This window comes from Myotis yumanensis, unplaced genomic scaffold (assembly GCF_028538775.1).
Source record: "Myotis yumanensis isolate MYYU_CA2020_CCGP unplaced genomic scaffold, mMyoYum1.0.hap1 SCAF_3, whole genome shotgun sequence".
NCBI lineage: Eukaryota > Metazoa > Chordata > Mammalia > Chiroptera > Vespertilionidae > Myotis > Myotis yumanensis.
Window position 1 is genome coordinate 131,154,385 of NW_027223754.1, and position 12,057 is coordinate 131,166,441.

The following is a 12,057-nucleotide window of genomic DNA, read 5'->3' on the forward strand; positions in this document are numbered from 1 at the left end:
TTCTATCTATCCTTTAAAAAACAATCAAATGCCATTTCTTCCATGAGGTCTAATTTTGATATCCAAATATGTGTTCTGCTCTCAAATTCTATTACACTTTCTTAATATTTATTTAATGGAATTTATCATATTCTGCTTCATACTATGCTCATAAGCATTCTTGTCGTGTTCTAATTATAGGACTGTGAACCATCTAACTTCCTGTTCACCTCTAAAACATAGTTCTTTTCACTTATTCAATACTCAGGAAATGAGCTGAATTGAATTTAAGGACATGTCCCTAGAAGAGTAATCTGTTAGAATCTATCATTTAGAATACAAGTTTGTTGAGGGCAATCATTTTTGTCTATTTTAATCAGTGATATATCCAGAATATATAAAATTGTGCTTAAGTATAGTGAGTGTCCAAAAACTATGTATTGAATGACTTTTTAATCCAAGATTATCTTTTGAGTCAAGAAAGAAAAGTCCGTATAATCCATTTTTTTAAAGTTATGTCAATTAGGAACACCTAAGCTCTGCACAGTCTCATTTTCTCCTATCAGGAACATCATGTGGTACATAATTGAAAGGAAATGGGCACCAGGTGCCCACCCAGGAAGAGCACTCAAAGAAAGAGTCCAGTCCACATGTCCTCAGATGCCCTTCACCAAACGGGCTTGACTACAGCTGTCTGATAGCCTCCAATTGTCTAATATTCACCTTTCTATCTTACATAGACACCAGGGCTGCAGTTTGGCAGGAGCATAAATTAAAACCCGGGAGAACAATCACAGGAATGCTGGCCTCAGAAGTCAAGGCCAGCCAGCAGTATGATTCAGGCACTTACTGTTGCCTCTCCCTGCTTCAGTCAGAATCCTGAGAGGAATCACTTGCCAGCCCAGCCAAGTCAGAAAAACACTGCTGAGTTGCTGGCCGGGATCCCCACGGAGGCCACAGACACCATTTTGCTAACTCTGATAAAGCTGTAAGCTGTTCGCTTCCTGCTGTGGTGGGCTGGGAGGAAAGAGGGAGTGGGAAGAGCAAACTCTTCCAAGTCACACAGACCCGGTCCTGAATGCTGGCTCTACCAATGAATGGCAATGAAGCTGTGGGCATGTTATTAGCCTCCCAGGCTGCAGATTCCTTATCTCTAAAATAATACCTACCTTACAGCATTGTGAGAAGAATGAATGATGATATATGTAAAGCACAGGCCCCTAGCTACCAATGTTGGTGTTATTGCTATTAATAGATTACAGAATCAAAGCACGTAACAACAGAGATTAAGCCAGCGTTCCTAAAGGAATCCTAAGAATTCATCTTTACTAATTCTCTAGACTATGGCTCATTTTGTCCTTTTGAAACATGACAGATTTCTAAGAAAAATAATCAAGAGTCAACACGAAGTACTGTTAAACCCAACTAACAGTGAAAACTTTCAAATGAAGTTTTGGAACTTACCCCTAAAGAAAAGTTCCAGCTTGCCCTCATTTTCCCTCATCCCCTGAACCTCAAGATTCAACAGTGTCCTTGAGGTCCCTCTGCTCCAGGTCACTGCCACCTACAAGGACTTGCAGCAGTTTTGCTTTTCTCCATATACATTCATCAACCCCCGCCCCCAACCAACAGATGGGTGCGCGCAAGCGCGCGCAAGCGCGCGCGCACACACACACACACACACACACACACACACACACACTCCAGACTTCAGTCATCCTGACCTGTCCTCGGCACTTACTCATACCCACTCTAACCCTCATTCCCATGACTACCAGACCCCAGGGAGGAAAAGAATAGAAAAGGGGACTTTTTTCATAGCAGCCACACCTGACAAAGTGCCAGCAAACCTGGCAATCACAGCAACTACACAGTTACCAAACTGTCGCCCATTGTTCTCACTCACTAGATAAGTAAAGTCCCCAGTCTGATTGCATCTGAAATGCATGCTTTTTAAGTTTATCTTGTATCCTTATCTTTGTCTTATACAGTTCCTAAGAACATAAATCACAGATGACTAAATGCAGTATTTTCCCTTCGTGGGCCATCCTGGAAGATGAAAGTACTAATCATTTGTTGAATTATCTGATTTTCTTTAGAGCTCCTTATCTGATTCTACTATTCCCAAACTGACACTAATTCTGGAACATTCTCCTCATTGGCTCTAGAAGACAACATCTTGGTTTTTCAATTCTGTGACTGAAGTTCAGTGGAGTTGGCCTCTAGAACTTAAGTCTGAAATGGAATAGTTGTTTGACAATTATTTTATCCACCGTGTCCTATAGCATCTCTCTTATTTGCTCATTTCCAACTATCATGGATTCCTCAAAACTGCCTGTTGGCATTCAGTCATTGCTTCTCCTCGTAGCCACAACTCACCACGGCCCATCATTTTTTGTTTGTTTATTTATTGCAGCCATCTCTTAATTATTGTATCTGCTTCCAGACCAACCTCAATTCAGCCCCATCCCCCTCCACTGTTCTTAGCAGAGTGATTCTTCTGGAAGGCAGCTCTTCCTAAATCACCACATTACTCACAAGCACTTAGTGGCTCCCCTTGCTACATACAATCCAAACTCCTATGAGTAGTACGTGAAGCCCTCTGTGATGTCGCCCTCACCATCCTCATCTTTTAGCACAGGCTCACTGTGTTCTGTGCTATCAGGCACATCCTGCTGCTTTATGTCTTTATACTTCTTATCATATAGTTCTCTCTGCCTGGAAGTGAAAAACCCTTCCTTACCTACCTTCCACACACAGAAAGCTCTGAGTCCTCTTTCAAGAATCTGCTCATACCTGACCTCACCAGCTAGAAATGCCACCTTCCTTCTTTCTGCCCCCCTCCTCCTCATTCTCTTATGTGCTATTATATCTGTCACACTGAATGGGCTTTTATTTCTTTGTGTCGGCCTCAACGACTAGCCTATGAGCTTTTTGATAACAGGAATCATGTCTCTTTTACCTGTGGCTGCTCAGCATCACACAAAGTGGCTGGCACATAGTAGATGCTCAACACTTCCTACTTTGACCTTTCCCAATTCTTAAAACAATCTTTTAACAAGAATCTGTCCTAAAATGACATTGGGCTGAAAAGATAAATATTGAAAGAGTTCTTCCTACATTAATTCCTTGGAGTATCATTTTATATTCCAGGAACTGAAATATCTTTTCTTTTATATATTTTCTTAGAAAGTCATCTCATTTTGCCTGTTTGAACAAGCTTGGAAACTTTGGTGTTTGTTTTGAAACTGAAAAGTGCCTTAAGAGGCACTTTGTGCACTTGGTCAGGGTTGAGAAAAGACCCACAGAGATGATTAAAGGCTGGAAAACAAACTAAGAGAACTGAAAGGAAAAGTTAAAGGCAATTGAGTAATATAAGTCAAGAATGTGAAGGGCTGTTATTAGCAAGGAGGGTGATGAGCCCATCATGTCTATATCCTCTAAGGGGAGAGCAGCAGGAAATGAAGTGAGCTGTAACAGAGAAGACATATTAAATAGAGAGGATTTTCCTGGCAGAAAACACTGCTAAACACTGAAGGACCCAAGAGAAAGGATTCCTTAGTCTTCCCTTTTTCTGAGGCACAGCAACATTGTCTGGAATGCTCCATGGGCAATAACTCCTAATGCAAGGATAAAATTATACAGTTTTAAGGGACAATCTCCAAATGGCACTTAGGTTTGGGGCACCCAGGACACACATGACCTGACTAAGTCCTTCTGACTCTAAAATCTTGGAGAAAGTATCTGAGAGGAACTGAATTCAACTGTCACTTTTCTTCACTAAACAATTACAAACCCCTTCTCTAGGACAACCCCTTGGTTAGATACTATTACAATGACTAAGGCATAATTTATTCTACTAGAGCCATGGTCGGCAAACTGTGGCTCGCGAGCCACATGCGGCTCTTTGGTATTCAATTGATAAATGAATAAAGAGCAGAGCCACACCAAGGGGCCAAAGAGCCACATGTGGCTCCCGAGCCGCGGTTTGCCGAGCCACAGTTTGCTGACCACTGTACCAGAGGAAAGTGCTGACTATCCAACATCCCTGACAGAAGTGTCAAGCCTCAGCTCTCAACATTTGGTCTGTCTCATACACACATGTGCAACGTACTCACTACCGAGCAGCCACCAAAGCTACTTGCATTTCCTCTGAGTAGCACCTGCCCCCAGCTGCTCTAATCGGCAAGCCTTTGCGTATGCTTTGTCCACTACCTGTAATGCTGCTTCCTTCCTTAGGAAACCCCTTCTTATCCTTAAAGACATAGTTCAGGCATGACCTCCTCCAAGCTGCCATTTGATCAAAGCTACTGATCCTTTCGCCCTCACTCTGGATTGTGGCACTGTTTCATGACTCCTGATTGCAAGCATTAGAAACTGACTCAAAGTTACTCTAATAAAAGTAATAAATAAACAAACAAAATTGCCCTAGCCAGTTTGGCTGAGGGGTTAGAGTGTCAGCCCATGGATTGAACGGTCTGGGGTTTGATTCTCAGTCAAGGGCTTATACCTCGGTTGCAGGCTCATTGTGAGCTACAAGGATTTTCAGCAGTTTGCTTTTCTCCATATACATTCGTCATCACGAGGTGATGAGTGGCAGTTGGGGCATGTGCGAGAGGTAACCAATTAATGTGTCTCTCGCATTGATGTTCCTCTCTGTCTTTACCCCTCCCTTTTACTCTCTCTAAAAATCAATGAAAAAAAATATCCTCAGGTGAGGATTAACTCACACACACACACACACACACACACACACACAAAACCTTACTGGAAGTATATTAGAAGCTTAATAGCTGAAGAAACAGGCTTGAAAATGTCCAAGATCCAAGAGAATTAAAGGTAAGAAGAAAGCAGAGGGCACATGTGCCTCATAGCAAAAGAATCAGAGAAACCATTCTCTCCATCTTAGTGTCAAAGTCGAAGAAGAGGGTCTCATTGATGAACCCTGGGTGCCATGACTGGCCTGACCAGCCAGCAGCTGCACTGGAGTGGAAGAGGAGGATCATTCCCTTCCAGTTTCCCAAGGTGAGAATTTGTCATGAAAAATATCCTCCCACTTAACACTTATAAAACAGAAGAAAGGTAATTCTTCCCAAAAGACATTGGAATGCAATGGAAGAAGAAATACATGCTAGACAGCTTTCTCTCTCTCTCTCTCTCTCTCTCTCTCTCTCTCTCTCTCTCTCTCTCTCTCTCTTTCTCATCTCGTTGTGGTACAATCCTTAGTTTTCTTGTCTGTTCTTAGCAAATCTGTATGCTCCAAAGGTCAGCAATTGTAACTTTCATCCCTATTTCATACACTGTTGGTTACAGAGTCAGTGATCAGTGACTTCTTACAGACCAGAATCCTGATCAATATTTGTTTGTGATGCATGAAGACCAAGACAGTACTCATCCCTGTGCCTGCCAAGGCCAAATTCAGTGTTTTTTCTCCTATATCATAACATTAGCAGGAATTATGTTGTCAGCTTTAACCCAGCCATCAGTTCCTTAAACCAAGGAGCATGTTGTTGGTTTTGTTAATAAATTAAGATTGCTCACCAAGACCCGTTTGGCTCAGTGGATAGAGCATCAGCCTGCGGACTGAAAGGTCCCAGGTTCGATTCTGGTCAAGGGCATGTACCTGGGTTGCGGGCACATCCTCAGTGGGGTGTGGAGGAGGCAGCTGGTCAATGTTTCTCTCTCATCGATGTTTCTAACTCTCTATCCCTCTCCCTTCCTCTCTGTAAAAAATCAATAAAAATATTTTTAAAAATAAATTAAGATTGCTCTGGTAAGTCTTGGTTAAGGCTAGCAAAAAAAAAAAAGTCTTAAAATATTCACAAAATTGAAGCCCATGGTGTGCAAATGTATTTTTTAAGCATCCATTTATCTTGGAGTTAAATTATGACATCCATAAAACTTCTCAGATAATGAAACCCACAGACTTAGATTTTTCCATTAGTTAATGGTAACAATAAAATATAATACCACAAAGTTGGAATAAATTTTAAACTTAATAAATAACTATAATAAAATAGTGCATGAGTGTTTCCATGGTCACCATAAAGCAATTATGAGTGACTGGCTTGGGACCCTTTCCCTCTCCTTACCTGGGAGTCCGTTCTGGAGGACTCTTTCCTCCTCCTGACGTGGGAGTCTGTACTTGTTCTTCAATAAATTTCCACCTTTGCTATACCAAAAAAAGAAGAAAAGAATGACTGGCTTTGTACCACCAGTGTTCATTGACAGTATCTATGGCCATTCAAGTCTGTGACTTTGCATGGCTTGTTGAATCCAATTTCAATTTCATTCTGAATCATACTTGGTCCTGTACTGAGTATTGCTCTCACTGAGATGAATAAAATGCACACCTTGTTCAAAAGAAACAAGAGAGTCTTTGGGATTCATTGGCAGGATTTCAAAAGTTCTGGATTTTAGATCTTACAGATGACTAAGAAGTAAGTTGATATCTCCTTGGAGATGCATTGTCACTGACATTGAGAATAATAGTCAGATGATTGGCCATTAATTAACAATGCATTTTGGCCTTACGTGATATCTATTGTCTTAGGTAGTAAGCCATCAAGGTTATTTTGAATAAAGAAATTAGCTTTGGACTTCAAACTTACATATCTATGTAGAACTGACTCAGGAATCAGGCTTTGGGTTCCTTTTCAATAAATAATTCACATGAAGCTTGCATATTATCCACATTTTCTATATCATTAAAACATACAAGTTTTAGCTTTCCCTGCTGATAGCTCTCGCAGACATGGTGAACGTTCCTAAAACCTGCCGAACTTTCTGTAAGAAGTGTGGCAAGCATCAACCCCACAAAGTAACACAGTACAAGAAGGGCAAGGATTCTCTGTATGCACAGGGAAAGCGGCGTTATGACAGGAAGCAAAGTGGCTATGGTGGGCAGACTAAGCCCATTTTCCAAAAAAAGGCTAAAACTACAAAGAAGATTGTGCTGAGGCTTGAATGCGTTGAGCCCAACTGCAGATCTAACAGAATGCTGGCTATTAAGAGATGCAAGCATTTTGAATTGGGAGGAGATAAGAAGAGAAAGGGTCAAGTGATCCAGTTCTAAGCTTCATATTTTGTTTGATTATATGACAATAAAATCATGGTATGTTCAATTCAAAAAAAAACATACAAGTTTTATAACATGAGTCTTTCTTATTCAATTAGCTGGATTACATTAGGTGTCTGGGAAAATAGTGTTTGCTAATATTAAGCAGTAAAATATTGGTAAGAGTGTTACAGAGTCCTATTTTGAAGGGCTTGTCAATTCAGATACATTTTAAATTCAAATTTAAGATCAAACTAATATATGGTAGTAATGGGTGTGTGATTATACCATGGTTTCCCCGTTTTCGTCCCACAGGATTCCACTTAAAAATTATTAACAAGGAGGGATAGCTAGGACTCATTGGTTCAAACCTAGATTTGCAGGTTATGAAGGACTTAAAAGAAAATATCAACTACCCTAAAAGTATTTTGAAACTGCTCTTGCTGATGAGAATAGTGGATGAGTTTGGCAACCCTGAATTGTTTTTACTGCAGCTGTGGATTACCTGTGGTTTCTATGGACTACTGTGTATGCTTTGTTTATTTTATTTCTTCTTCCTGTTGGAGAAACAGCTGGAGAACAGACATCCTGCTGTTGGGAGCCTGGGGCCTTAGAATATTAACAGGAAGCCACATAAGCATCTTCATTACTCCACCTGTGGCATAAATGGCAGAAAGAATGGAACCCATCAGGAGGAACTGATTTAAAACAGAATGAAGCAGTTTGTGGACCATATGTCTGAACATCCAAGTAACTGCCACTGGCCTAATAAATTGGCTTTCTTCATGTAGAGTTTAACCAGAGGGAAGGAAAAAGTCAGTTTCCTAAAGAAAGGAATAAAGGCAGGCCTCAGTAGCCTGTGGCAATACATGAAATAAAGTATTTGGTGCATTAGACCAAGAAGTTGTAGCCCATAATTTATATCAGTTGCTTTTAGCTTTCAACAGAAGATGTGGGAGTGGATGGTAGGAATATGTGGATGGGAAAGGAGGAAGCTAACAGCCTTACAAGATACTTTCATGTGTTTTCGATCATGTATAATTACTCATCCTTAGGCAAGAGGGAGACTGCCTAAGCATCATTCCAAATGTCTTCCCAGTTTGGGTGAGTTGGGGGGAGGGGCAGTGCTCAGAAAGGAGAAGAAATGAGTATAAAACATATGTCCCTGTTCTCCAAATGAACAGACAGAGTAGAGAGATTATATGATCTAAGGTGCTTTATGTAAAGTTTACATCATAAGAAGTCAGAAGTATTTCTGGAAGTGGAAACCCCTGGTACAGAGCCATCTTCCCCTCTGCAGAATGAGGATCCCAAAAAAGTTATAGAAAACCATTTCTCCCTTTAAATATAAAATTGAGCTACTTAACATAAGGACAAAAAAAGGGGGGATAATAATATTAACATTCATTACTGAGCACACACTAGTACCCTTATTCTACTGTATCTTGTAAACACTTATATAACCTACAGGGAATTCCTTAGAGCCTTGCATACAATCAATCTAACCTTGCTAAAATACATTCAGGAAAGAAAGAAAGAAAGAAAGAAAGAAAGAAAGAAAGAAAGAAAGAAAGAAAGAAAGAAAGAAAGAAAGAAAGAAAGAAAGAAAGAAAGAAAGAAAGGGAAAGGAAGGAAGGAAGGAAGGAAGGAGGAAAGGAAGGAAGGAAGGAAGGAAGGAGGGAAGGAAGGAAGGAAGGAAGGAAGGAAGGAAGGAAGGAAGGAAGGAAGGAAGGAAGGAAGGAAGGAAGAAAGGAAGGAGGGAAGGAAGGAAGGAAGGAAGGAAGGAAGGAAGGAAGGAAGGAAGGAAGGAAGGAAAGAAAGGAAAAGAAAAGAAAAGAAAAGAAAAGAAAAGAAAAGAAAAGAAAAGAAAAGAGAAGAGAAGAAAAGAAAAGAAAAGAGAAGAAGAGAAAAGAAAGAAAATAAAACAGCACAAATATGGACAACGGTTCTCAGAATCAGGATTCTAGAAATTCATTATATCATGTGATCACTATGAGTCCATGCATCAGATCTAGGCACAAATCCCAGCTACCCCACTTTTAGTTACATGAACTTGGACATAGGAGTGGAGTGGTAACTTCATTGCAAGGGTTGGATGTGGACCTGCCTGCTTGACGCCACCACAGGTTACTCTATGTTCTTAAACATTAGGAATTGCTCTATTTTCCCAGGAAAAGGTTGAAAATGTTTCTTACCAACTGAAATTATATAAATTTTCAGGAATATAGATAAAATAAATGTCTACAATATTTTATGAATTTAGTCATATAAATACTTAAAATCATAGGGACATCATTTCAAAAAGTAGTTTTTACACTCTCACATTTCATGAAACAATTTTCCTCCAAGTTGTTTTTTTTTTTAATTTATTGTTGACACTATTACAGATGGCCCTCATTTGCTCCTCCTATGGTCCCTCTTTACCCAGCCCCTATCCCCTGCCAGGCCTTCCCCACACTATTGTCTGTGTTCTACATGCATATATGTTCTTTGATTAATTTCTTTCCATCCCCTCCACACCTCCCCTCTAAGATTTGTCAGTCTGTTCCATGTCTCTGGATCTATTTTTTTCATCAGTTTATTTTATTCATTAGATTCCATATATAACTGAGATAATGTGGTATTTGTCTTTCTCTAACTGGCTTTTTTCACTTATTATAACACTCTCCGGTCCATCCCATCCATGATGTCTCAAAGAGTAAGAGATCCTTTTTTTTTCACAGATGCATAGTATTTCATGGTGTAAATGTACCACAGCTTTTTTATCCACTCATCTATTGATGGGCACTTGGACTGTTTCCAAATCTTAGCTATTGTAAATTGCGCTGCTATGAACATAGGGGTGCATGTAGTCTTTCTGATTGATGTTTCAGGATTCTTAGGATATACTCTCAAAGTGTGGTCACTGGGTCAAATGGCAATTCTATACTTAATTTTTTGAGGAAACTCCATACTATTTTCCTAGTGGCTGCACCAGGCTGCAACCCACCAGTAGTGCACTAGTGTTCCCTTTTCTCCACATGCAGCATTTGGTATCAGTGTCACCTGACATCATCTTCATTTCTGGATGGGTTCTTTGATGCTGTCATTTATCCCAAACCACAGTCACCCATTCACATAACAGTAAAACACTTGCTTTGTTCATTTATCCTGTAGGTGACTATATGTTCCATTGTGCTCATTTAATATAATAACTGCAATCTTGTTTTGAAAGGCCTCTTTTTAAAAGCTGTTTATGATGACATCCAACCCTTGCAATGAAGTTACCACTCCACTCCTGCCTATCACAAGAATAATAAATAAATCTCTGTTGAATTCCTTTGCCCCCTTTTTTAGGGATTCTTCTTCTTCTAGGCTTTGGAGATCAGAATTTCTGAGGATACCTCAGGCTTATGTGGTTTTAGAAGTTAAAGAAGTACCACATAATTCAAGAGACTTCATAAAGATTGAACTAAAAGTAATCTCCTTTCTGAGGGGTAAGTTTGGAAACTATCTCATCTTATATTTTAGCATGTATTGTACTTAACCTCTCTAATCTCTCTAAGTGTTCTCTCTGTTGTAGAACAAAGCTAAGAATAGTATTTTGCTCATAAACCATGGTGAGAATTAAAGCTTATCTAATAAAGATGGAATATGCAAATTGACCATCACTTCACAACAAAGATGGTGGCGCCCATAGCCACAAGATGGCGACTCCCAGTCCCCTCAGCACCACCGGAGTCCCCCATTCCTTTAAGTCCTCGCTGCGGGGGCAAGGGGCAAGCAGCCCCCCAGTCCCCCGCAGCAAGCAGACAGCAGGGTGCTGCTTGCCCCTCTTCACAGTGGCAAGGGGCAAGCAGTCCCCCACAGTGAGAAGATAACAGGGTGCTGCTTGCCCCTCTTTGGGGTTCCGAGGGGAAAGCAGGCCCCCACAGAGAGCAAACAGCAGGGCCCTGCTTGCTCCTGGCTGCAGTGGCGAGGGGAAAGCAGACCCCTGCAGAGAGCAGACACCAGAACCTGTGGTGGCATCAAGCAGGCAGGTCCACAGAGAGCAGAGAATCATGGAGAGCGGGCCTAAGTCATCAGTAGGACATCCCCTGAGGGCTCCCAGATTGGAGAGGGTGCAGGTCAGGCTGAGGGACCTCCCCCACCCATGAACAAATTTCATGCACTGGGCCTCCAGTAAAACGATAAAAAAGTTATAGAAAATAAACCGTTTCCCCCTTTAAATATAAAAGCATTAAATAAATAAGCATTATTATAACATTTAGCACAGTACTGTGCATCTAGAGCAGGGGTGGGCAAACTTTTTGACTCGAGGGCCACAATGGGTTCTTAAACTGGACCAGAGGGCCAGAACAAAAGCATGGATGGATTGTTTGTGTGAACTAATATAAATTCAAAGTAAACATCATTACATAAAAGGGTACGGTCTCTTTTTTTTTTTAGTTTTATTCATTTCAAATGGGCCAGATCTGGCCCGTGGGCCGTAGTTTGCCCATGGCTGATCTAGAGAGTAACAGAAATTATCAATTGCTGCCCCAGACTGGGGTTCCACAAATAAAAAATGCAAATCTTAAAGAGCTATGTCCAAAAAAACCCCACAAAGATCTAAATGAAGCAGATGAGAACAGGTTTAAGGAACTGGGATTATTGTTCCAAAGGGGACAGGGAGAAGAGTAATGCAATAAACAAGTTTCTGAAAACAGAAAGAACTCTTAAACAAAGAACAATAAGTATTTCTGGTCTTCTTCCTTACTCAGTAAGATGGTCATGTTATGCATCCAAATTACAGCTTAAAGGACTTATTTTCTAGAGAAGAAAGAATTTCTATTCAGTGAAGATTGTGAAAAAAATTGAATCACTTTCTGCTAGTGGCTGTGAAGGACCTTAAAACCAGGGATCATTTGGTATAAGTTCTATCTAAAGGCAGCGTTACTGAAGGAATAATATGTCAAGGTCCCAATTAGCCTTGTGTTTCGGCACATCAAGATGAGCCTTTAAGTGAAAGGAAAGCTTGGGAAAGTAACAGTACTAGCAGA

The 12,057-nt window shown here is 40.5% G+C and overlaps 1 protein-coding gene across 1 annotated transcript; it reads left to right on the top strand.

Annotated features, from left to right (window-relative positions):
* Positions 1-6,726: 6,726 nt before the first annotated feature.
* LOC139005323 (large ribosomal subunit protein eL42-like) lies at positions 6,727-7,091 on the top strand. The gene has a single exon (XM_070407605.1). The coding sequence runs from the start codon at positions 6,734-6,736 to the stop codon at positions 7,052-7,054; it is 321 nt and encodes a 106-aa protein (XP_070263706.1). The 5' UTR covers positions 6,727-6,733; the 3' UTR covers positions 7,055-7,091.
* Positions 7,092-12,057: the final 4,966 nt, after the last annotated feature.